The 24,072-nt window shown below is 38.7% G+C and overlaps 1 protein-coding gene across 1 annotated transcript; it reads right to left on the bottom strand.

The window, feature by feature from the left end:
• Positions 1–10,030: 10,030 nt before the first annotated feature.
• On the bottom strand, positions 10,031–23,433 carry GJA1 (gap junction protein alpha 1). The gene is made up of 2 exons (XM_045798574.2): positions 23,237–23,433; positions 10,031–12,946 (listed from the first exon to the last, which is right to left on the bottom strand). The coding sequence occupies exon 2, from the start codon at positions 12,928–12,930 to the stop codon at positions 11,782–11,784; it is 1,149 nt and encodes a 382-aa protein (XP_045654530.1). The 5' UTR covers positions 12,931–12,946; positions 23,237–23,433; the 3' UTR covers positions 10,031–11,781.
• Between the last annotated feature and the right edge of the window lie 639 nt (positions 23,434–24,072).

Genomic DNA, 24,072 nt, shown 5'->3' with positions numbered 1-24,072 from the left:
CAAATACCAAATAATTTCACTTAAATGTGGAATCGAAAAAACAAAGCAAAAGAGTAAACCAACAAAAAGCAGAAACAGACTTATAAGTACAGAGAATAAACTGATGTTTGCCGGATGGGGCAAGGGTGGGTGGGGGGATGGGCAAAATGGGTGAAGCGGGGAGGGAAATACAGGCTTCCACTTATGGAATGAGTAAGTCACAGGCATAAAAGGTACAGATGCAGAATATAGTCAATGATAGTGTAATGGTGTTGAATGCTGAGGATGATAGCTACACTTGCAGGGAGCATAACATAATGAATAGACTTGTTTAATCACTATGCTGTATGCTGAAACAAATGTCACACCATGTGCCAACTATATTTCAATAATAAAAACATTTTAAAAATTAAGAGATTCTGTTAATGCAAAAATGGTTACATTTTATGATTAAGTCTAAAAAAATTGGGGGCACCTGGGTGGCCCAGTCAGTTAAGCATCTGCTTTCTGCTCAGGTCCTAGTCTCAGCGTCCTGGGATTGAGCCCCGCTTCCGGCTCCCTGCTCAGTGGGGAGTCTGCTTCTCCCTCTCCCTCTGCTCCTCCCCCCACTCATGTGCTCTGTCTCACACTCTCTCTCAAATAAATAAATAAAATCTTAAAAAAGAAATCTAAGGATGTAGTTTTCCATATAAAAACTATCACCAACATTTTCAAAATAAAGCCAAACCTATTTATAGATTCAAAAATATTAAAACAAAATCGCCATATTTAGTCATTCTTTCCTTTGGATATTGAGATTAAATGAGGTTTTTTTCCTTATTATTTTCTATTAACTTTTAAATTTCTTTCAAATTTTCTCTAATAAATTTTCCGTACTTTTATAATTTTGTTAAATAGTTTTTGGAAAAGACATATGCTGTACTTACAGTGCAACAACTAGTGTTTATGAGGAAAGAATGACAAAGCAGTTGGGCAATCTAAACTGGGCCTTGATCTTCACAGTGATATAGGATGCTGTAATGAAGCTTATCTTGTCCTTTAATTACAGATCTTTGTATCAAGCTGCCAGCTAGACGGAAAGTGAAAAGAAATTGCTGAGTTCACATGGAATAGAGATCTCTGGCAGAGCCCTTCATCTTCCTTTAGCAAAATTCTTGGAGATTATGAAAGATAATGCCTCATATTATTCTGAATCAAGAACTACCGTCATAATCAGGACTTTTTATATCATGAGCCAAACAATGTCAATCATATTAAGAACCACATGCTGATTATGGAAAATGGTGAAATATTTGAGATATATCATTTGGGGGAGAAAAGACAATCTGCTAACTAAAATTTCTTGTTCTAATTTTAAATACATGGCTAGGATATGTGTAAAAGAATTGCAGTATTATTTGTAATAATGACATATTGGGAAAAAATTGAAATACCGAATAACAAAGGAATAATTAAATATTGTACAGGATATTCATCCCGTGGAATGATATACAGCCATTAAAAAGGAGGTAGGTCTGGGGTGCCTGGGTGGCTCAATCCATTAAGCGTCAGACTCTTGATTTTAACTCAGGTCATAATCTCAGAGTCGTGAGATTGAGCTCCCCCTTGAGCTCCATGCTCAGCACAGAGTCTCCCTGAGATTCTCTTTCCTCTCCCTCTGTTCCTTCTCACACTCATGCTCTCTAAATAAATAAATAAATAAATAAATAAATAAATAAATAATAAAGTCTTAAAAAAAAAAAAGGGAAGCAAGTCCATATAGTTTGACATGAAAGTTTACTGTAAAGAATAAGTGATTCACAAGCAGTATGTATATGTGTATAGTGTGGTATTCTTTAGGGGATGGATAACAAGGGGACCTTCACTTTTTTTCATACTTCTGCCTCTGTTTGCATTTTTGTGATGAAATGGCATTGCTTTAATAACTAAAGGAAAAGAAGAAGAGGAAGAGGAAGGAGGAGGAGGGGAGGAGAAAGAAGAGGAATCAACAGAAACAACACCAGCAGCAGCGGCAGTAGCAGAGCAAGGAAGGAAGGAAGAAGGCAGGAAGGAAAAAAAGAAGAATTGACAGCTGCAGCCGCCAGATCCGTGTAGGGCCATTCTCCAGAGGAGGCCTTGACTATCCAGAAAGGGTGTCACACTACGGCATTATCTTAGTGAAATCACTGTAGGCCAGGGTATGGTTCTAAAATTTTGCAGCTTGAATGTCCATTTACCAAGAGCTGATCTATTTGTGAGAATGAGCCTAAAATTTTCTTCAAATATGAAGCAGTTATAAAAAGTGGGAAACCACCTCGTACATTTATAATTGGAAGGAGATGCAAATATTGGACCAGAGCCTTATATTATCTCATAAGCCTAGTCCCCTCTACAAGGCCATTTGGGACAACAGAGTAGTTAAAAGTATGCAGATGTGGATCTTGGACTGGGCCGCTTAATACTATTGATTCTGGTCAAGTTACTTAACCTCAGTTTACTCATTTGTGAAGAGAAGATACTAATAATGATCTCTCAGGTTGTGCAAAAAAAAAGGGGGGAATATTAATATGCTGAGGAGGTAATTTGATGAACATAGAAAAAGAAGGTAGAAGTTTGATGTGAATGGTTAACTTCAACTTATGCATGTTTCCCTAGTGCAGATATGTGTCTGGTATAGAACTAGAGAGTCGTGCGTGCTACAGTTGTGCTCACGGATTAGCAGTCAGTAATTTGGAGTTGTTGCTGTTATTACTATGGCAGACAAAATGCTAGGCGCTTATGGTAACAGCAGAGAAAAAGACAGAAGAGGCTCCTGTTTTCTTAATGAGTACAGTACATGCAGGAAGTCAAACACTGAATCACTCAGTCTATGTTGTGATAAGAGAGCTAGGTGCCATAGAAGTATAAAATGAGTATAAAAAGGGAAATTTCCAGGAGGAAGCAAGATTTCAGCTGAGAACTGAAGGATGAGTAGGAGTCAGCCGTGTGAAAGAGGAAGAGGAATGTGAATTGGGCAGAAGGAACCCCGTCTGTGCAAGGACCACTGGTGGGAAGAAACTGAGAGCTTCGGAGGTGCTGGGAAAAGTCTAGAACAGCTATGGCTCAGAGAGCTATGAAGAGCAATGAGACAAGAGCCCAGGTCCAGCTGATGTAATGTCTGAGAGGCAACTGAAGGATTGCAGTCATTATTTCCATAAAGACAAAGGGAGCCAGTAAAGATTGCTTAACTGGAAATCTATCTTTCCTTCCCTCTATTCTTTTTTTTTTTTTTATGTTAATAATGCTCTAGACTTTCAGCTACTCTATGGTAGGGATACATTCTGACTCATCCATATAGTTTTATATCATCAAATTCTCCGAGTTCTGAAGGTTACTTACAATGTGTACCTACCTACTGTAGGAGTTGAATTTATTTGAAGTGCTTCTCACATTGTTTTCTTTTCATATGTATATGTTCTTATTTTCTAGTCCTTGTCTACATTGTTGAATTTGGTATAAGACACTAAGACTTGTTTTCCAATGGCCTTGTGATACACAAATTGACATATCACTGTTTCACTTATTAAAATTTTTACAGAAGTAGAAAACACACATACACAAAAGAAAAAGAAAACACAGGGGTGGTGTTTTGACGCCTTGAATTTGACTGTACTGGATCTTTTTTTTCAGCATTATTACCGTTCGCTTTGCTCATTTCCTTTGAAAGAAATTGTAACCATTAGTTACTGCTTTCCATTTATCAGGGACTTACTGCATGTCCTATGTACTTTATTCATATCTCATTTAATCATCACAACAACTTTGCAGAAATGAATTTTTATTTTTGTTTATAGTTGGGGGACTGAAGCTCAAGGGTTACACGGATCTTGTTCAAGGTCACACAGTGGATAAATGACAAATACTAACCCAAGTAGTCTGTTTCAGTTTACCTGTGCTTCTGTCAGCTTCAAAAATTCCTAGAACCATAAACTTAAATTAAAAAAAAAAGTATTTCTGGATAGACTCTCAAAAAATTCATGTTTGAAATTACAGGCATTGAAAGGTGTGAAAGGAAAAGTATTCTATTCCTCAAACCTCTAGCCCACAAGCAAAATATACAAAATCTGACCATTGATAAAAAATACATGTTACTTGCTATAAATGGAAATGAATGGTAAAAATAAAAGTACACCAAATCCAAACCATCGGTGCAGCTTTACCCTGACATATGGTTGTGTTTATGGTTTGGGGAGATACTAAAAATAACAAGAAAGGGCACGAGACTTGTTTAAAGCACCATCTTTTAAAAACGTGTAGTGTATAAGGATGAATACAAGACCAAATCTTATTAATGAAGCAAGAATTTTTTCAGACACCCTTTTCTTGAACTTTCCTGTCTAATTCCACGTATGTCATTTTTGTTTGACATATCATTTCACCCCACAGCACACTTGTATTGATTATCTGAGGTTCGTGAACACTTTTCAAGAAGCAACAGAGTTTATGTTCTACAAATATTGGAAATTCCCCAGAAGTCCTGGGATTTTGGGAAAATCTTAAGACATTCATGCTTCTAATTCTTGAAACCATTCACAGCCTTAATGTAATGCGGCTTTTAAAAACAGTGCCTGCGATTTAAAGGTCATCTTGCATGTAGCCACAAATTGAGAGGATTGTTAAAGAATACTTTTTAAATGAAAATACTTTTTAAATGAAAAATCCAGTCTAAATACCTGAACCAATCATCAGGTTATCTTTGTCACCACAAACTACAGATCTTCCTTGACTTATATGGGGGTTAATTCCAAAAAAAAATCTGAAGTTGTAAAGATCATTAAATCAAAAATGCATTTAGTACCTCTAACCTATGGAACATTATAGCTTAGACCGGCCTACCTTAAATGAACTCAGAACACTTACACTAGCCTACAGTTGGGCAAAACCATCTAACACAAAGCCTGTCTTATTTTTTTATGGAAATTTATTTATTTATTTACAACTAACAATATCTTTTTTTTTTAAATTTTTTATTATGTTATGTTAGTCACCATACAGTACGAGAGACCATGGACAAAGCCTGTCTTATAATAAAGCATCGACTATCTCATGTAATTTATCAAATACTGTACTGAAAGTGAAAAATGGAATGACTGTATGGGTACAGAATGGTTGAGGGTTTACCTTCTTGATCGTGTGGCTGACTGGGAGTTGCAGCTCTGCCCAGTATCACAAGAGAGGACACCATCATAAAGTCAAAAAAATCCTAAGTTGAACCATGATAAATCGGGAACCATCTGTATGGGCTTTACACTGCCTTAGACTGATTCATGAAAGAGTGCAGTTTGTTTTTTTTTTTTTTTGTCATAATGATTTATTTCCAAAGCCAAGGTGCTCCTGTGCACCTACAAAAGCTGTAAATTCCTGTTAACAAGCTAACCACACTTTTCTATCACAGCTACTCTTTTTTCTTACAATGTTAGTGCATTTTATATGAACAGATTCCCACATTGAAATTTTTTAATTTGGTGTTACTTGGAATACACTATAGCTTCTTTAGCTCTTTTTTCACTCACACATAATAGCTAGTTATCACGGACAGTCATCAGTTCAGAGGCAGACTTGGCTATAATGCTGACTAAAACTGACTGGTCAAATGCCAAGGCACCCTGGTTCCCACATTTGCCACGTTTGGAGTTTTAGATAGCCATCACCTACAGTTCTCATACTCTTTAATTACGAATGCTGCAAGTCCTCCAGACAAGTGAGGACCAGAGTAAAGATGAAAATCAAACGAATATTTTGATGGTTTTTAATGATAATCTTTAATTACAAATGTTAAACTTCTAGATTATTCCAGAGTTACTATTGAAACGTTTAACTTGGCACTTGTTTTTAAAGTAAATATTTATGGGAGCAAGGAAAAGGTATATATGACAAAAGGAAGTGTTTGGTACCACAAATTAACAAACACCTAACAACAATCTAGCAAGAAAACTGTTCTACATGTGCATACGAAATAGAAAGGAAGGAGTCTGATGGAAGCTTCATGTTATTTCATCCATTTTATCTTCAATTGCAGATTCAGCGTGGAAAAATTACACAATTGAAACTTCAGCTATGAACAAAACCTGCAGCTATGACAAACCAGAAAACTCTGATGAGGTTAGACTGAAGAAACGAAGAATGTGAAAATGGAGAAGAAATGTGATTTAAAGTGCTACCCTGAAATCCCCTTAATCACAATCTAATTTATTGTATCTGCTGTGATTTTTGTTTTTAAAATTATGAATTACAAAATTATAATTACGATATATATTAAGTAAACAGAAAGTAATGCAACAGGCAAATCTCTGTTACAGTTTTAACTTACGTTGAATTATAGATGGCAGGATGCTGGATATAGTTACATTTAATTTCCAAATTACTTTGGTCTCACTGAAATTTGAAACTCATGAATGTAAAGTGGTTCCCCCCAGATATTTCTGAATTACCTACCCTCAAAAACGCAGTCATTGACAAGCTTGACCAAAATATGGAAAGTTGTCTCAGAACAAACACCGTCTTTAACTAGTTCTCCAGCTGTTCTAGTTCTGAATAAAGCTTGGATGATTAGAAATAAATATGGCAGAGCACTATGAAGGCGAATGTAATTCCAGTTGCTCTGAGTTGAGGAAAACTTGAACTAGAGACACCATCCCATCTAAGTCTTCAAGGGCAATGACCAATTCAACTTTGGGACTCTGACTGAGTTGAGGCTTCAAGTCCTATTTTAATGAAGCTCAACATATTCCCCATTATTCTTTGGAGTTCTTTGAGTTAACCTCAATCGTAGTCATTTTCATAGAGTTTAGGCTTAGGGTTTGTTTCCATTTTATGTAAGGAAGCTTTTCTCAATTAGTTGTGTGTAGAATTAATAAATATGCTTGAATATATGAAATACAGAACTCTGACCCAAGTTTTTCAAAGCAGAAGAGAGTCTTATACTTTTCTCCACTTACTTTTAAAATAAACTTCATGGTTTCTGCTGCCATAGCAACTAAAAACTATCTAAATGTCTATATGAATTCCGATTAAGTTTTGTAAAGAGTAACTGACTGACAAGAGATTCCCGCAGAGGGGCGCCTGGGTGGCACAGCGGTTAAAGCGTCTGCCTTCGGCTCAGGGCGTGGTCCCGGCGTTATGGGATCGAGCCCCACATCAGGCTCTTCTGCTATGAGCCTGCTTCTTCCTCTCCCGCTCCCCCTGCTTGTGTTCCCTCTCTCGCTGGCTGTCTCTATCTCTGTCGAATAAATAAATAAAATCCTTAAAAAAAAAAAAAAGAGAGATTCCCGCAGAAATGCCCCACCAGGCTCCAGTTCCACGTTGCAGACAGGCAGATGGCTTGTTGCATTAAATAAGACTCGGGCCCAGGCTTTGCTTTCAAAGTGGGGGCCTCTTGAGACAATTTTTGTAACAGGGAAGTGTGTAGGCATTGAAATTACACTACACGTCATAGCCCAAATAAGCTTTTGGTTGTTTGAAAGAAACATATTTCTTCTGGGATGACACCAGAAGAAATAATGACTTAAAATTTCGACATTTTTGAAGACCAGGAAAACAAATGCAAAATACTTCCTCCAAATTAGCTTTCTTCTTTACACGATACGCTTTATTCTTGTTGAAGCAGTGTTTCTATGGTGTTTGTTCCGTGTCTGCTCTTGAGTTCTGAAAATTGCCAGCTGCGAATTCTGACGTGCCAAGGCTCAGCTATATTTGCCCAACCAAGAAAAGGTAAAAACAGAATCTCAGAGCCAGTAAAGATTATAAACATGTTTCTACACTGTTGGTGTGCTCTTTATAAAAAGAACTCACTTTAAGACTTTAATAAGCCCCCAAACTTCATTATTTTGCTCTCCCTCCAAGTACAAAGCACAGATGTTCTGGCATGTTGGAATCTGAAGTTTGGAATTTTTAGGAGAGGCAGTGTGTGGGCAGAAAACTAGTATCCTGGGCAGGTTGAGGTTCAGCAATTTTCTCAAAATAAGGTAAAAGAACAGCCCATGGCCTGGAAACTTAATAGAGACTCACAGGGGCTAGGATGTTAATGCACTGAACCAAATAAGGACACTGGACTTCTTCCCAATATTTGAAGACATTAGACAATCGTACCACTTTTAAAAATAGGCAGCATAAGCTTGCATATAAAATTCTGAAGTAAAACAACGGTAACATAAAATATATGATTACCTAACAAAAGACTAGAGAATTTCACATAAAAGCAGAGGCTTTGTTTAAAAATAAGAGTTTCCTAGTGTTTATAGAGTTAGAAATACTGTTGTAAGACTGTAAAAAGGACCTTGAGTTTCTCTTCCCTGTTCCTATTCTAACATGACCATCTTCTCCCCCATTTCTACTCAGTATTAAACTTCCTTCCCCCAGCAGATTCTAGAACTGCCCTGCCCAATATGATACCCACTAGCCACATGCGGCTGTTTAATTAAAATTTAAATTACTCCATTTCTTCAGATTCACTAGCCACATTTCAAGTGCTCAATACATGCATGTGGCTAGTGGCTGCCATAGTGAACAAAATAAAACATTTCCACCACCATAGAAAGTTGTACTACTTCTAGAAAATTCAAAATTTTCTGATTTTTTTAAAGATGCAATTATATGCAAAGAATGAGTACCTAATATTTGTGGAATGAAACCACATAGTTTTCTCACAATTTTTAAACACTACTCAATTTAATTTTTAGTTGTGGAAAGCAGGCAGCCAATTAAGATAAGCAAAATGAAGAGTGGAACATCTTTTTTAAACTTCTGGAAGGGTTCACCTTGTAAGCTTCCTTGGGGGGGGGAATTGTGGGGCCATTCTAAACATTGCCACTCCTTAACAAAGTTCCTGATACATGGTTAGTGACTGACTTTTAACAGTGACTTCCTCTGGGAATGAGAACTTCTCGGATATATGTATATTTACAAAACTGTATATTTATAATATGCCTATTTGTAATAAATCGTGAAAGCTTTAAAGTTGGGAAAGTTTAGAATGAACTATTTCTGAAATATGCAACTTGCCCTCCCACTTCCACACAGCTGTATCAGAAATCTATTTCATACCTCCACCCTACTTCAACATTCAGTGGTCTAATCATTTGCCCATCCATATCCCATGACCCTTGCATGTGCAGGACATAGAAACGTGTACATTCAAATAAATCATTAGTTTCTCTATTCCCCATAGTAAGTGCAAACACATAGATGCACAGAGAAAAGTTGCCTCTCCCATTGGTTTCTCAGCCAGCCAAATGATAATACCTGAAGAAATGTTGACATTACCAATTATGATATAATTGACCACGAAACTGGTTATTAATCCTTTGATTTTAGGCAGATCTCATAGCCTTTCCTCATAAAAGAAAATGCAATTGAACTGGACTAGATCATTTCTAAATTAGTAATAATCTTATGCTCTAGTAATTGTTTGCTTTGTGATAATGTATATGTAGATTTTTAAAAATTAAAATTCTTGAAAGGTGATTTAGGATTATTACTGTTTTATATTTAAAATTACAGCAATATTATACAATGCCCCAAACTGTTCTACTCCCTCTGAATGATTCAATTTTGGGGGTGGGTGGGAAGGGAGTGTTAACAGTCGTTCTGTATTTTCACAATGTCTTAGAATAGACTCATAGATCTGTTCCATTCTTTCGTCGCAGAGCATAACCATACTTACACTGACTTTGCTATTATCTCCAGGAGGCTCCACAGCTGTATCATCAACCTTATCTTTTTATGCTTACTTCTGTCATGTGAGAGCTGCTAAATTACTTACCATTACCTTATTTAAACCTTTACCAAGCATCTCGTTGATCTTATATTCCAGATTCAACACTTGAGAACTTCATCATCCTCTCAGTTGAACAAATACCCACAAATGTTAACAATCAATGTTGCACTGAATAATGTAGCTGTAATGATAGTTTTCTAAACACTCCTGAAACTTGTGAATCCTATTTGCCTAAATCATCATAACCAACAGAAATGTCTTTGATGATCATGAATACATGTACTACAAGGTTTAAAAATCACACGGATATAGAGGCTATTCTTATACTAAATTAAAACTTTATTGAATAAAGAACACTCTCCAGAACACATGATCTGATGGACTAGGTCTACATTACATGCAAGGAAGCTGAACATGACAGTAGTTTAGCATGGAATGTCAAACAAATTAGTATTTTTCATTGTACAAAACTGTTTATGTAGCTGACATGCAAGAAGAAAAGTATGATACTCTGCATTTTCACTAATCATCTCTGATGGGTTTTAAAAAGGCATTTGAAGAAACTGGTAGATTTCTTTAGGGTATATTTCAAATAAATTAGTTTCATGTGTACTACTGAAAGTCTTTCAACCTCTCTTGCATTCCAAATAAAATCTTAGTGCAAACATCAAAGTTGCTGGTCACTCCAAAAGACTGTCTAACTCATAACAGAATACAAGTTCTTAATTCATGTGTATTAAGTAGGACAAAACCAAGAATATCAGTTACTGCAAAATTCATTTAGGCACACTTAAAAGCCCACTCTAAGCATTTCTTCTAAGTGTCTCACATTAATTACTAAAGCCTGTTTACAGTACTAAAATTCTATCATTCAAGCATCCATGATTACATTTCAGAAAAAGAAAATCATCCATTTCAGCAATAGCATTACTGCTACATTCTAAAAAAGAAAAAAAAAGGGGGGAAAATCATAACTAACAAAACCAGTATCCACAACAGGATACATAGGGGAAAAAAAACACTTGGGGGGGGGTGTGCTTTACTTGCACAGCAGGAATTATATAATGTAAACACCATATTGGCCCACACCACAAAATCCATGAGGAAGGCTCAAATTTGAACACTGTGTGTGCATTATTTTCAAATCTGTGTTTGTGAGTTTATACTGCTCTGCTTGTACCAATACATGACAAATAAAACACACACTTCCACACACATACACATACAAGTGATTGTTAAATATTGAGCATGGCTTGCTTCCCTGACTCTAATTCAAAAAATGTTAAGTGACATCTCAACTGCTTTAAAAACGTTTACAGAAACCATTAAATGAATGTGAAGAGTAGTTGAGGAATGATGAAAAAGCGATGGCATTAATAGGATGCAAGTAGATGTAAAAAAAAAAAAAATAATAATGTACATATGACTGACTGAGATTTGAAAATGCATGGAAAGTCTTTTTCTGTGGGCCTTGTTTGAACCTTTAACTGATACCAAGAACAGAAAATATAGTATGACAAGTCCACAGACACCTGGAGGGTCAGGCCTAGAACGCTTACCTTCAAAGTGCAAATTTTAACAATGGAATGTTTTAGCAGGGACATAAGGACAATCCTCCAACTTTCTCTTGGTAAAATGAAATAAGAGGTCCAGGAAGTATTTCTTCCTGGCCAAAGTTATTTCAGTTTCATGGTAAAACAAAAACTATTTAACCAAAAATATCACCCATTCTTTCACATACACAGAACTATTCTTAGGGGGTGTGTGGGGGAGAAAAAGCCCTTACCTATGTATCACCTAATGCAACTTATACTTAGAACTAAAGTTCTTTGAATCAACTACATTAAATACCAACTTGTACCTCCCTTATCCCCTCCCTCTCCACCCATCTATCCCAAACACCCCCAATGAACCCAGGTATCCTAAAGTCTTTGTGTTTTCTAAGCCTCATACGAAGGCTGTTGAGTACCACCTCCACTGGAACAAAATGAACACCTAAGGTGCACTTTCTACAGCACCTTTTCTCTTCTCCACAACTGAGTGGAATCTCAATGCTCTCAAGCCTGGCTCTAGATCTCCAGGTCGTCAGGCCGAGGTCGGCTGCTGGCACGGCTGCTGGCTCTGCTGGAAGGCCGCTGGTCCACAATGGCTAGTGGTTGCAGTTCGTGCCCAGTAGCTAGTTTTTTAGAATTCTGGTTGTCATCAGGGAAATCAAAAGGCTGTGCATGGGAGTTTGAGATGGTGCTTCCCGCCTGCCCCATTCGATTTTGTTCTGCACTGTAATTAGCCCAGTTTTGCTCACTTGCTTGTTTGTTGTAATTGCGGCAGGAAGAATTGTTTCTGTCTCCAGTAACCAGCTTGTACCCAGGAGGAGACATGGGTGAGAGGGGAGCGGTGGGTGAGGAGCAGCCATTGAAATATGCGTATTTCGGAGATCCACAGTCTTTGGAGGGGCTCAGTGGGCCAGTGGTAGCATGGTAAGGATCGCTCTTCCCCTTCACACGATCCTTAACACCCTTGAAGAACACATAGAAGAGTTCGATGATGTTCAGGGCAAGAGACACCAAGGACACTACCAGCATGAAGATGATGAAGATGGTTTTCTCCGTGGGGCGAGAGAGGAAGCAGTCTACCTGATGAGGGCAGGGATCTCTTTTGCAAGTGTAAACAGCACTCAAGCTGAATCCATAGATGTACCACTGGATCAGCAAGAAGGCCACCTCGAAGACAGACTTGAAGAGGATGCTGATGATGTAGGTTCGCAGCAGGCCCCCTCGCATTTTCACCTTGCCATGCTCTTCAATACCATACTTGAACTTCTTTATTTCAATCTGCTTCAAGTGCATCTCCACGTTGACACCATCTGTTTGGGCAACTTTGAGCTCCTCCTCTTTCTTGTTCAGTTTCTCTTCCTTCCGCATCACGTAGAACACGTGAGCCAGGTATAGGAGCGTGGGAACAGACACAAATATGATCTGCAGGACCCAGAAGCGTACATGAGAGATTGGGAAGGATTTGTCGTAGCAGACATTTTCACAACCAGGTTGTTGAGTGTTACAACGAAAGGCAGACTGCTCATCACCCCAGGCCGACTCAACCGCTGTCCCCAATAGCAGAATTCGGAAAATGAAAAGGACAGACAGCCACACCTTCCCTCCAGCAGTGGAATAGGCTTGAACCTTGTCAAGGAGTTTGCCTAAGGCACTCCAGTCACCCATGTTGCCTGGGCACCACCTGAAAAGAAGCAAAAAAGACAACTAAATGATCATGGGCTACAAATTATTAGTTAAAATCTACAGTTGTTTCCAGTCAACAGTCAAAATATTGTAAAAGGTCTCTTACCTATCACTTTTCCAAAAAAAAAAAAAAAGTGCGAACTCTTCCTGTCCCATCTTCCCCTGCAAACAAGTCTCACAATTTTCTTGAGATACAGTAAGTCTTAGAAGCAGAGCTGACATGCCCAGTAAACTGAAATCCTAACTTGCAAAGATATGTTACTTGCTCAACTACTGCCCCACCATGTGACTTGAGAAACTGTCTATGCTAAGTGCCTCTGCTTATTTTATCCGTCTGATAAATGAGGACAATTCTTGCCGGGTAGGCCTGTGTCTGGATGCATGCCTAAGCAAAATGCTGAAGGACGGTATTCAAAAAGTATGGGTGTTTAAGAACTGGGGTAAGAACACCCAGGAACACACACACACAGACACACACAACCCGTTTCCAAACCTCAATCCTATTATATAGCATTTTATTCCTAATTGTACTCTGAACTGCTTCACCTTGCTACTTCAATTGTACTTTGTGCACATTCTATGTTATGGTTATTATACTTCTGTTTCTTCTTAAGCAGTGACTTTTGTGGTTCAGAAATCTGTCTTCTGCCCAGAGAAAAATACGTTGTACTAAAATACACCATTTTGACATAATGTGTCATTATGTGCAGGAAACTACTTTCAAAAGAGCAAAGACTAAATGCCCATCACATTTTTTTTTTTTTTTAAGACTTGTTCATTTTATCTTAGAGAGTGCGCTTGGGCACGAGTTGCGGGAGTGTCAGAGGGAAAGAATCTTCAAGCACATTCCCACTGAGTGTGGAGCTCCACGTGAGGCTTGACCTCATGATTCATGAGATCATGACCATGGCTGAAACCAAGAGCCAGAAGCCTAACCGACTGAGCCACCCATGCACCCCTGCACATCACATTTCAAGGAAAAGTTCAATTTGTCTCATACTAATTATAGCCTAAGGCGGGGGGGGGGGGAGACAATTTTGAAGTGTTCTCTCTAGCAAAAATGATTGGTTTTTCATCTTTTGATTGCTGTATACTTTCAAGTTCCCTTATCGGGCTTTGGGCCCTCATCCTATACACTAGATTTAACTTTCTATCAATACCTAAGCCTAAGACTTCCCCATTTCTGGGATGAGAAATGGACCCAAGTCTGTGGAGATGACATGGACCTCAAAAGTTATTTAGCTAATTCAATTTATACGTCCAATTGCCAATAGTTCATTTAACTGATGAAAGTTGAGCTCTTAAAGGTATAGGAAATACTTGGCTATCAGTATAGCCACAGGAAGACTTATGATCCCAAGGCTAAGGATTTCCAATGCACCACACTGGTTTTAAAATTATAATAAAGCTGGATTAAGGCTAGAAATATTTTCACACTTTGATACAATCTTAGCAAGGGCTGAGAGCTGGGAAGAAATGAGTGACATTATATGTGGCAGGCATAGAGAATATAGTTTAATTTTCAGCAGAGTATTAGGTGGAGAGTAAAAAATGGATGAAGTGGTCAAAAACTATTTAATAATCAAAAACAAGCAAAGACTTTCCAGGAGCTTAGTAATGAAATTTTAAATAGTGCAACTGAAAGTAGGATTATACGGGCTTCTTGGAAATGTGTTCATTATCTGAATATGAAAATTATGAGCCACCTTCTTGTAGGAAGTAAATGAAATCCAAGGGAGCCTTCTTCCCTACCATGCAACATTACATTGCCATTTAATGCCTGCACCTCCAGGATACAGAGGCCAGAAAAAATGAAATGGAAATCCGGCCTGGGATTTCCTGGATGGAACAAAGAGATGGCTGATCCATAAAGTGAACTATGTACCAGCTATCTAAACCAGCAGTTGATGGGTGTCTTTGATGGCAACCCAGAGACTGGTGCCAAAGAATGCTGAGGGAAGAGTGGGAGGTGGGTGGGCAGGTCACAGGAATAAAGCTTTTCCAACGGTCATAAAAAAGGGAGCTTCCCTTCTACTTTTGGGAAGGGCCATTTTAGATTGTGAAGTGACAAGTTAGACAGTGAAACTGATGTATGAAAAGAGCAGTCAAAAAAGAACAAAGGCTTATAAGGTTGACAAAGAGCGTTAAAGACTCAAGGGAAGGCTCAAAGTGATAGGGAGTAATTTAGCTTTGATGGACAGTTTGATGGTGAGAGAACGCAAAAGAAAGAACCTACAATTTAGCAGAAAATACTACCCTGGGAATGAAGAAGTACAGTCCATGAGGGTCAAACAAACATAACAGAATTTTTGGAGTTATATCAGTAGATAGTTTCTATGTGATGATGTGTAAATTGGCCTTAATTCTGTTTGCAGAGAATTACATATTTTGCCAGTGTCATCTGCTTTTGCTCAATACTCCAATTGCTGGGAGGGAAGGGGGACCGCAAAAACAATCAACTCTAAAATGATCAACTGTCTGCATACATCTCATCAAATTCACTCAATGACTGAGCTCAAGACAAACTTAACACGTTTAGATATATTACCAGGCATACTGAGAAGTCATTCTGGTCACTGTTTCATCATTATTCAAGGTTCAAAGTTAAAATATGATTATGTAGATGCTGTGGCAATTAATCCCTAAGTTTCAGTACATTCTATGGAAAATAAAACTCAACTTTCATGTAATTCTGAGATTCCCAAAAATACCCTACAGTGCCACAGTATGTGAAGTGGGTCACTGAGCAGTTCACTAGGTAGTAGTTCTTTATTAATACACCAGCAACTTAATTGCAAAGTTGTCTTTTCTTTAAGCACCCACACAGTTGTCATTTGCATTAATGAGTTAATACTCTTTCATCTGAATGAGATGAATTATCCAATTACACACCTAGTATCCTGTAACCAGTCATTACCACTATCATAGAGACCATCAGATAATGTTTAATGTGATGGTTTATAATGCTTGTGATTTTCAAACAAAAATAGTTACCTTTTCTGGTAGGTGTTCCCTTTGTTGTGAGTCGAAAGTTCTATCAACTAGTTGACCCCCTCACCCCATTAGTATTTTCATTTTTCCAAGTCTTAGTCAAAAAATTAATGTCTTTTTATAAATAATAGGCATAATTATAAGTTCACAGAATCCCTGGCATTGATTTACAGACTAGATCCCTCATTCATATTCACCAGCGTAAGACAGGCGTATTTTTTACATGATACATGAGAAGCGCACAGCAGTGGAAGCAGCTGAATGTTCATCATATATATTCATGCCTTCACCACTAGGTTTCCAGGCTGGAACTTTATAGGTAAAATAAGGTCTCAGTGAAGGAGGTACGCAAAGTTGTCATTAGAAGCAAATGCTTGACAGCAGCTGGGGCACCCTTCTTCTGTCTTCTGTGTACCATATTAGGTCACATTTTCCATTGCTCTTCATGGCTCTCCAGACTAGAGGCCAAAAGCCAGGTATTCAAGCATGACCTGCCCGACTGTCCGAGGACCCTCTGGACCCTCTGCAGCGGTTCCCAACCACATCACAAACATTTGATAGCATTTGTTAAAAACATACACTCCCAGCACTCACCAGCCTGACTGATTAAGATTTTGGATGAGGTGGTGGGGCTGGGGGAGGGGGCAGTGCTGGGAAATTAGTTTGTCTCTTTTCTGTTTTTTAAACAAATGCACCAGGTGATTCTGATGTTTCACGCCAGGAAGCAGGCCAAGGGTTCCTTGACATTTTTGATGCTCTCTTGTTCAAAATATTTAGGATTGGGGAAATGTCAGAAGAGCAGAAAGGGACAGAGAGTTATCTAAAAAGGCCAAAGGGGTGGCCCAGGATCAAGAGCCGAGGCTGTCTGGGCCGCTGGGAATGAAGCTGACCCTTCACCGCACCACCTTGTGTCACTCCACTTCCATCTGACGCTCCCCAAGAGCACTAGGACTCAAACACCTTATTTAAAATAAAAATAAAGCTTCAATTTTAGATCACTTTTGACTGTCCCTTTTGCCAGAGCAAATCACCGTGCCAAAGCTGTAGTCAAGTCATTTCATGTATTAATGTACTAATGTACTAAGAATTGTTAGGAAAACTAGAAAATATTTTAATTTCAATTTTAAAGAATTTCCTAAGTGACAGCTGTAATAAGCTTAGAGTAGGGACTCAAATAATGGCAAATAGGATTGTTAAAAACTAAAGTTGAGACTTGACACCCATCACCTTTTTATGATTCAACAAGCACTTAGAGAAGATGAAGAAAAAAAAAATCATGAGGGTTAAAAATGTGTAGGAAAATGACTATATAAGTTCCTCATAAAAATCATTAAATAGATCTACTTGGGGAAAATGGTAATGCTGTGTGTGCGTTTAATATACTGAAACAAAAAAATTTTAAGCCCCTAAGCTAAAATGTAAACCTCCTCATGTTTTCCTTTAACTTTTGTAAGAACCCCTGTCCCTTGCAGTAAATGTCTCTGAGTGGGCTCAGTCCTGACCATTCCTCTACCGTTACAACAGCCAGATGTTCCCTGGTAATAGTCACATCCACACATAATTAACATAACCCACATTCATTCTGTCAGCAAATACTATAGGCTTTATCTTCCCCCAAAACCCAGACTGACGGAATTTCACCACCACCCCTGCTCCTCGCCTGATCTCAGCCATCATCACCTCCTCAGGTTTCAGGTCACTAGCCTAGTCACCCTGCTTGCCAAACTATTCTCCTCCAACAGCCAACCTCAAGAACTAACAAGCTGATCTGCCTTGTTCAGCTCTGCTCTGTCTTCTTGGTTCACTTCCTCACTTCCGTAGGTCTCCCCTCTGGTCTCACTTCATCAGCCAGCCCTCCAGTCCTGTCACTTCCTATCCCCTTTGTCCTGCGCTTTGTTGTTGTTTTTTTTTAATGGTCTTTAGCTCTACTTGACATATTACATATATTTACCTGTTTGCTGTTTATCTCCCTCCATGACAAGGACTTACTACTATCTGCTTTCCTCAACTAGAATGTGAGCTCCACTAGGGCGTTTCTTTGTCCACTGCTGTCTCCAAGTACTTGAAAGAGTCAGAGATACTAGATAAACATCTATTAAATGAATTAAAGGAGGCCTGTACGAAAGAGAAAGAAAGAAAGAAAGAAAGAAAGAAAGAGAGAGAGAGAGAGAGAGAGAGAGAGAAGAAAGAAAGAAAGAAAGAAAGAAAGAAAGAAAGAAAGAAAGAAAAGAGAAAGGAAGGAAGGAAGGAAGGAAGGAAGGAAGGAAGGAAAGAAAGAAAGGGAGAGAACCAGGTTCCATTGTTCACTACCTCTTCAGGATCTTCTTTATCCCAAACTTCTGAAGTTTCAAATTAATTAAAAAAGGGACTTTCATAGTAAAAAAAAAAAAAAAAGAAAAGAAAAGAAAAGAAAGAAAAAAAGTACTGTCAGCAGCAAACACACATTAAATTTTCAAGTGAAAATTGCTAAAACAGAAAAGTATCTGTTGAAACAACTGCTTCAAATGACCCCTGAGCAGGCAATAAGGACTGATGTCAGAAAAAAAGGTTCTTAACAAAGAGCTTCTTGAATTTATTACGTGACACTATAGTAATTTGGGATTCTTACAGCACCGTGTCAGGTATCATAGATGTTTACTCAGTCTTACCATTATGTTGTTACAGGTTAAGATTTTTAAAACCACCACCACCACCACCTTGTGCTGTCATCCCCCAACTCTGCAGTATTCTCTCTGACTGTACTATGTGATGTCATCATTGCTGAGAATATATAACAACAGAGTGCCTTGCAATAGAAGAAATGGGCTGCTTAAATTTGTTTTTATTTCAAGAATGACAAATCTTGAGGTAGGCCTGGGGCTCTGAAGGGGAAGAGCAACAGCTGAGAGAAACCCTGGGTGACAGAACATCTCGGTGTAGTCATCTATTCAGGCAATTAAATGATTTGAATCAGGTACCATGACAAATATTCCAGGTTCATCAAGTAATACACAACCTTTGCTTCCTTATACCTGGACAGTTAGCCTAACTCTGTGGTATATCAAACCTACTCCATTTAAACATCTATTCTATTTACAATTCTGCCTTATGGTTCCCCGATTATCCTTAGATTCCTCTGTAAAGAATGATACCACTTTATTTCCTCAGGCATATGATGCATGGCATAGAACTGCATGGGTTTGTTTGTTTGTTTCGGGGGGGTGGGGTGGGATGGGGGGAACGGGGGTGGGGGGGTGAGACGAACCTTTCTTTCCTTGGTTCTTACCCCCGTTCATCACATAGTCAATCTGCATCCATGTTCAGAGAACAGTGAGATGAGATGGATGTTAAGGGGTGAGGGACTCCAAAGATAGTATGATGCCTACCAAAGAGAGACAACACGCCCGCCCCAGTTCAGCAGCTACCACTCGACTCCCCCACTAACAGAAGTGCCTCATGGTCACTTCAGGGGTGATAGAAGAATAACCCTGAGCTAGAAGCCACAGGCAAAAAGCCATGTTCTTCTATTGTGATCTGAGGGGCTTAAAAAAATGTACTTTGTCAGTTCTTGGTGCTCCCCTCTACTCACCTCCGAATTGACTATTTTTATTGAACAGCCTGGTTATTTTGTCATCATGTAAACACACCATTAGGGTACTCACAAGTGTATTGATTAAGAACAGTCTATTTTCTTCAGCGAGCTCCGAATAAGGTAACGCACACACTTGAAGCTCTTGTAAGAGCTCAATAGTTTAGCTATTATTCTTTAAAAGATCTTACATAGATAACAGCTCACTTATTCTCGTATCTTGTAATATTTTCTTTAGCAAAACAGCAACTAGGAAATGATTAACATTTTCCTAATGGTAATCAAATTCAGTTTTCAAGATGCTCTTGTAATGAGTACAATATTCCTATTTTAGCAATCCCATACAGATCTGTGAGAAGGAAGAATTTACTCTTTATCAGCTGATAAGGAGAGAAAAACACGAAAAATGTCTGCCTGTCTTTGTTTCTATTTGAAGGCATCTTCCCCAAATCATGAAAAGAGCCATATCCTATAGAACATATCTGGCTCACAGAAATTGCTAAAAACAGAAACGAAAAACCCCCACCACTCTATTTCTTTATTACTGTGAGTTTTAAGCATTCCATAAAACATATTTTCCAGAAATTACTTAGAAAGCTAGGAAAATTTGGATATGTAGATTACAGAAAATTTTAAGGCTAAAGCCATTGATATACGTTATCTCACCATGGTTTGTGTTTTCATTTTGGCAAAAGACATTACGTACATACATAGCCAAATGGTGAATTTAGACAGGCAAAGTGAAGAATTTAGGTAGTTATCCCAAGGATCAAAAATATATATATAATCAATTAACCTCCCATGAAGGAGAAATCCTGGGATTTTTTTTTTTAACTTGACCCATGTTGAATATTGACCTTAATGATAAACACTAGATAACTACTTTTCCGTCCAGAGCTGAATTGCTGTCTGTGGATAAGCTTCAACAATCTATTTAAACCACCAAGAATCTTGGAGGAAAGTCAGAACAACAGGAAAGGTGGAGTAGAAGGTATTAATCACTGGTGACTTTCCTATCATTCCCTTCCCTCCGGTATCATATATAAAAGGCTCTGAGGCTTCATACCAAGCTACACCTCTGGATATTATAAAAGAAAGGAAGGAATGCACTGTATCATGAGTTTCCATCCTTCTCTATGCAGGAATTGGAAACATGTAAGTAAGAAAACAACTCTCAATATCTGAAAACACACCCTTTTAGATGCTTGCTACTGAGTATCTTTGAAACCTTGTTTCCCAGAGAGGGTCAGCAATGTAGGAATCACACAGTAAAGGGTGAGAAACAGAGTGGATGGGGCAGCTGTGGTGATAAACTACATTTTCACATTAGAAAAATGTGGAAGCTGTTTAAACAGTGAAGGAAGTAGAAGCACACTACCAGTGCCATTTTCCACCCAAAGGACAGGTGACAGCTCTCCTGTGACTTTGGGAAGTACAAAGCATCACACATACAGATTGCCAGGACAGAACCTACTCCTGCCATTGGTAGAATTTTCAGTCAATGTGGCCTATCTAGAAAAATTAATTATACTTTCCCAGAGGTATTTTGTACCTAACCAGTTTATTTCATTATTTGAGATGGAATTAATTTACTGAGATCTCTGCATTACTACAGGCTTTTATTTTCAACAATCCTTGTACAAAAGTAAAAATTGGGTTTCTTTAAGAAATTTCAATCTTGTTCAAATTGCAACGGGACACGTTGTGAACAAGTGTGCCCAATTTTCTGAGGGTAAGAGGAAGCATCTTTTTATTACAAACTTGGTGAAAAAGAAATTAAACCCACCTCCAAATAAACCCAAATCTACCAACAACCTACAGCTCAGCTCTTCCCACCCCCACTTTGCACTTCTGAAGAGAAACACAGGCACGCCTCAGGGTAAGGATGAGTATGAGGTTGGTCAAGCGGAGATTATGATAAGCTTTATCAGAAAAGTTCAGCAAACATTTGGACGCCTTAGAGGACGGTGTGGGCAATCCGCTGCTCGGAACTCAAGCTTTGAGTTTCCGAATCCTGTACTGATTTGCCTTTGGACACGTCATTAGCTCTTTCCTCATTTCATTACGGCCCCCCCCCCGCGCTCCCCACCCCCATTCTTGGGAAGTTTCGAGAACTTCCAAGAGTTACAAGTGCAATATAAGCACGGTAATTTCCAAGGTACTCAGATTGCCTTACCAACGTTTACACAGTAGGATTCCGTAAGTTTAAGAGGGGGAAAAAAGGAGGGGCGCGGGAAGGTAAATTAGATTGACACGTTTAATTAATCGTTTGCTCTTCTTTTACCATTTGGCACGCAGTCCATCTGCCCCTGCTCCTCTCCCCCTCCCCTTCCTTTACAGTGGCGGCCGCGGACCTGCGCTCCGTTTAGTAAGTATTTCAGGGAAACGTTGCAAACCTCGACAAACCCTGGGGCTCGGGCAGCGCAGGAGTCCGGGGCGAGCCCGGCAGATGCTAAGATGGCAGAGGCGCCCCGCGCTCCCCCCAACCCCCCCACCCCGGCCTCCGTATAAGCTTTCATTTTTATTTGCTTTTCAGCGTTCGCCGGTGCAAATACTTCAAACCTCAGGGTCACACCAAGAATTTAAACTAATTACTTTGGCCTGTGAAGTGTGAAGAGACAAAATCCTCAGCGGGCACGAAAATGCATGGTTGCATTTCTGGCTACCAGAATGCGTGTTACCAACAAGAGCATTTAAGAACTGAACCCTTTAAAATAACAGATCAACGTCATCACTGCCTACAGGCAGCACCCAAACAACTCCAACCCAAAGTTGCCTTACAGCTCTGAAGTCTCTTACAGGTTCGGACAGGCAGAAGAGGGGTCGGAGGGGTGGGGGGAGGCTAGCTCCTTCTAAGGCTCTATTTAAGAAATTTTGTTTCACATTCTAAGAGCTTCAGTTTTAGGAGACGGTTTTGGAAATACACCCTGGCACTCACTTTTGTTCTAAACGTCTCTTCTTCCCTTCTAATGCTTTGTAAGTAACCACTACCCATTCAAGGGATTTCATCTGCTGAATTGCCAACGTGGTCGAGTAAAAAAGGTGGCTCTACTGAGGGTCTCATGTTTCCACAGAGGTTGCTAACACAAAGTAACTACTTACTGTTGCTTTAAAAACCTCAATACTACAACTCTGATTTTTGTATCTTTTTATTTACTGGGGAAAATTCTAGGGAGGGACCACGTGGAAGTCAAGTAACCGCAAGGTCTTAACAAAGCACTTTGTTAAGAAGTTTGCTTTGCACAACTATAGAACATCAAGATTTACATATGAAAAAGCACGTAGTGTAGAATTCTATAGCAAGCATGCTAAGCAAATTTGCACTTTGATTTTTGTGATATTGTCAGTCAAATCCCCAACCCAGGCCCCAACTCTCCCCCCCCAACCCCAGTTACAAAACACCTAGACTATTACCGATTACAAAAAAAAAAAAAAAAAAGCAAAATTATACTCTAAAATGAAGAACCAAATATCCAGTAAACTGGTTCTTTATTCTAATCGGAAAGGTCCGAATCTTATTTTACCTGTTGCATTACTGTTAGAAACTTTTCAACAGTTAAGAAAATACTGAACGTTCAAAACTCTAGACACATTTTCAAGTACATCATTCCACTTACAGTATCATATCAAAGCTACATTTAACACATTTTAAAACTTTAGAAAACTTTTACATGTAGAAAAAGAAACGAATAGGTAAAGTTTTTTGTTTTTTGGTTTTTTTTAACTTACTCTTTCTCTTAAAAGAAGTAGGCACGCCAAGTGATTGAACTCCTTGGAGGATGAAGTAAAATGAAAAAGCAAGTTCAGGCACTCAGACCTGTCTATTTAAAGTTTAAAAGTCTGCTGCTGTTTGGTACTTTCTTCGCTCCTTCCCCCTAATGAAAGAAAAGTGCTGATACCTCGTAAAAGCTTTTTTCTAATTGGAGCACAGAGCTTTTAAAAGTTTCAAGCCACTGACTCAACGAGGAGGAGGGGCTGGAGAAGGGGAGGGGCAGAGGAAAGGCGGGGAGGAGAGTGGAGAGGAGGCCGGTGAACGTGGAAGGGTGGGGGAGAAAAGGCACAGAGGAATAGCCAGGTTGAGATGAAGTTGTAGTTTAAATTTGCTGACGAGAAAACTGGAATAGCATTAGAGACGTGAATACCACTACTTGTAGTTACTCTTTATAGATAGCAATTACTGGTTTTAGTTAGTGCTTGTTTCACCAAAAGTCCAGGGATAATAAAAAGTTCTGTATTTTATAATATTACAATCTTTTCTTAAATTATATATATTGCATGTTTCATGTTGCAGTAAATAAAAATGGTGGAACAAAGTTTAGCCAGCGCAAACTTGTTTCATTTTGGCCAAGGTGTGTGAAGTTAAAGGTGGGTGTGAGTTATCTGATGATCTAATTCCTTTCCTCTTCATTTAAGTAGGGACAATTAACAAAGGAAATGGTGGGCTGGGAGAGAGACATTGCAAAAATGAACATATATGGTGGTCTGCCCATCCTAAATTTACCTTCCAATCCCCCTGACTGCTTTGAAATTTTACTCTTTCCTTCCATTTAGCGAAAACTAGATTT

Source organism: Ursus americanus, chromosome 11 (assembly GCF_024610735.1).
Source record: "Ursus americanus isolate L20-20 chromosome 11, mUrsAme1.1.p, whole genome shotgun sequence".
NCBI classification, from domain to species: domain Eukaryota; kingdom Metazoa; phylum Chordata; class Mammalia; order Carnivora; family Ursidae; genus Ursus; species Ursus americanus.
This window is presented reverse-complemented; position numbering and strand designations above follow the sequence as displayed.